We start from the raw sequence: 3,255 nt of genomic DNA on the forward strand, positions 1-3,255 counted from the left end.
GTACAGAGCTTTATAATGTATGGCTCAATATTGGCCATCTGTATAAAAGGAACAATCGATGTAGGTGGCTTAGATGTGGTTTGGAAGCGCAATAGCGAAAGTGGTCGACTTAATACACCCGAGTAAGTGGTAAATTACTGAAAGGTTTTATATATGTAAATTAAATACTGCTCTATCATGAATCAGCTGGACCTGGGATCCGACAGTGCGTTTGTCAATGTTAGCTGTATTTGTTGGTGGCTCCCTTCATAAGATCCAATCCTCTGCCGTAAACCAGATCTGTATTCAACGTTATCTATCATTGCCTTCTTTCAAAAAGGCTAAGCAGACTGTAATTTTGTTCAATTTCTTGTTAATTTTTTTAATGTTGTGTTGCTGTTACATGGGCCTACTAGCCTATGCCAGCTACTACGATTGTGATCCACTTAGCACAAAGGTTAGTTCATACATACGCATACTTTTTTTGTCTAAAGTTGTGTATTTAACAGTGTCGTTGAATTGCAGCTTGCATCAGCTAGTGATCAACTCCCTACATTACTGGTAATGAAGACTGTGGGCGATATACCAGGATTACCGGGACTTTTTGTTTCGGGGGTCTTCAGTGCGGCTTTGAGCTCCTTATCTACAGGTTTGAACTCGTTAGCCTGCGTTATTTCTCAAGATGTCGTTGCCTCGTCTCTGAAGACCCCACTCAATGAACGTCAGACAGCAGTACTGCTGCGATTGATAGTGTTTGTGTTTGGGGTTGCTTGCATAGGATTAGTATACGTCGTTGAAAAGTTAGGAATGGTATTGCAGCTGGCCACAATGACGGGTGCAGTCACAATGGGGCCACTTTTAGCTGTGTACACAATGGGTGTTGTACTGCCATGGATCAATGGAAAGAGCGCGTTGACAGGATGCCTGACAGGGTTTTTGGTTCTCAGTTGGATATGTACTAATGCGCAGATCGCCCAAGTGAAAGGAGAAATTGCTTATCCGAAAATGCCTGTATCCATAGACGGTTGTGACTATGAATTCGATAATGAAACGGCTTGGCACATCATCCATGATTACAAGTGAGTCGTATTTGTTTTTCAAACAAGTATTTAAATTCTTATAAATTTTAATTAAAATTTTTAGACCAACAACTTCGGACCAACGCAATTTATATCACCTTTCCTTCCTGTGGTATTCTGCCTTTGGTGCAATCATCTCCATTGCCGTCGCTGCTATTGCTACGCGAATATTTGGAACTACAGATTTAAGGGAACTGGATCCAGCTTTAGTGTCCCCTTTTATGCGTCGCTTCTTACCAGTACGACAGAATAAGGAGTACTTTAGTGTTAGCCTTGAGGATTTTTTTAACGATAAAAGTACGGTGGAGCGCGAACAAGAAAACTCAGATAAAAAAAAAAACGCCAGAAAAAAAGGTCATTAGAAAAAAATAATTTTGTAAAAACACTGTAATTAGTTGTGAATAAAAGAAAGCGCCGAATTTTTGTGTGAAGTTATTTCCTTTCATTTAGTACACATTCGATATATGAACCGAATTGGGCCAATAATATGGGTTTCCAAGTATCCCGACTCCTGCGCCACCTATCGGCAAAAGCGTTTGTGAAGTTATTGCTTTTCCTATAATTAATATGCATATCGTCGTTTAAAGTGCAAAACCGCGTAGCAACAAAATGCAAAACCGCGTATGTGAAGTTATAGAAACTATTTTCTAGAGCGTAAAACCACTCATATTTCTAAATGGTTTTCTTTTTTATAAAGCAATCGCATATCTGCCTAGTATATTTCAGGACGAATGGATAAGGATTGAGGCAAAAGCTTGTGTGAGCAGATCCAATTTTTGGCAGCCAATGTCAGTTACGCGGTTTTGCACAATGACGATACGCGGTTTTGTACTTTAAACGACGATATGTATATTAAAATTGTAAACTAAGTCGGACCATAGATGCAGTTTATCGACATATTTCAACCTCCGCGCCACCTACCTACAATTTTTTTGTGAAGCTTTTTTTTCATATAACTAATACACATGCCAAATATGAACCATAAATTTGGGTTTCTCAATCACATCGACATTTCAACCGCCTATCAGATTAATTCATCTCTCATTTTGCATTGCCATTGAATTGTTTTATAATCTTAAAAATATACCCCTTTTCAACCGACTTCAAAAAATGGAGGAGGTTATCAGTTTGACGGAATATTTTTTTCTGTTTTTTTTTATGTATGTTACCGCATACCTTTGGATCACGTCATATTTTTATATGAAAAGTGAAGTCTGTTTTGTTTTTTGTTTAGAAATTACTTTTTTAATTTCAACTCAAAAACCATTTAAAGAGTGCTCAAAGCGCTTATAGTTTTCCATGCATTTCATATGAAAAAAACCAACTTTTCGTAGAAATGGCATAGAATACTTGGAAATCAATATTTTTTTGATCGAAATGCAATGGCTCTCTTCAGCAGATAATAGCAATACTCAATTGTTTATTTAACCCTTTTTTAATACTAAAGATTTTTTATTTATGACCCCATTAAATTTTCTGGCATTTTCTGGTGGCTTTGACGGACCTATAAAACATAGTTACCATAAAAAAATGAAATTTGAACGCTTTGAGCACTCTCTAAACGTTTTTGATTTCAAAATAACAATTGGTGCACATTGAACAGGTAGTATCAGTGTAGCAGCTGATTTGATTTTTTTTCGAAATATTGCGTCTCGAAAATGTCAAATATATTTAATTTATTTTCACAAAAATTCCAAATTGTTAAAATCTACTTGCATGTGAAACGTTCTTCCATACAAAGCAAGCGATTGAATAGCAGCTTTTGGAACGTTCGCCCAGCTCAGCAGCACGACCGCTAATTACTAGGCCTTGCAAAGGATGGATCAATGCTTCGAGAAGCAAACAAATTTACTGCGAAAGAAAGTTGTAACAATTTTAATTTTTTCCAATTTCATTTCTTATATTTTTGACATCACATGGAACGCTTTGATTTATAAGAAAAAAGTCAGAACAGTTTTTGACACTTCCGATACCAGAAACAACAAAAAAATTGACGAAAATTTTGTTTTTGCTGTAATGCTACTACCTATTTGATATGCCTTGGGCCGTTCTATTATTTTTTGAGCAAAGTGAACAAAAACATACACACACAATAACACGTTTGCCGAGCGTTTGAAGAAAATAATACGAAAACTGATTACATAGAATTCGCATGCAAGCGTTTATCGTCTATCGTGTGGAAATTCATATTAGGGGG

At 36.6% G+C, this 3,255-nt stretch overlaps 2 protein-coding genes across 2 annotated transcripts in view; one reads left to right on the forward strand and one right to left on the reverse strand.

Annotated features, from left to right (window-relative positions):
- LOC118735604 (sodium-coupled monocarboxylate transporter 1) overlaps positions 1 to 1,431 on the forward strand; it is an 11,050-nt gene extending 9,619 nt beyond the window's left edge. The window contains exons 7-10 of the mRNA XM_036465463.1: positions 9 to 122; positions 187 to 436; positions 505 to 1,058; positions 1,123 to 1,431. Coding sequence (XP_036321356.1) covers positions 9 to 122; positions 187 to 436; positions 505 to 1,058; positions 1,123 to 1,420 — 1,216 coding nt within the window. The 3' untranslated portion in view covers positions 1,421 to 1,431. The remainder of the gene's footprint in view (positions 1 to 8; positions 123 to 186; positions 437 to 504; positions 1,059 to 1,122) is intronic.
- LOC118735597 (cardioacceleratory peptide receptor) overlaps positions 1 to 3,255 on the reverse strand; it is a 170,288-nt gene that overhangs the window by 105,666 nt on the left and 61,367 nt on the right. The window lies entirely within an intron of this gene.

Source organism: Rhagoletis pomonella, unplaced genomic scaffold (genome assembly GCF_013731165.1).
Source record: "Rhagoletis pomonella isolate Grant_MI unplaced genomic scaffold, Rhpom_1.0 Rhpom_scaffold_00001, whole genome shotgun sequence".
NCBI classification, from domain to species: domain Eukaryota; kingdom Metazoa; phylum Arthropoda; class Insecta; order Diptera; family Tephritidae; genus Rhagoletis; species Rhagoletis pomonella.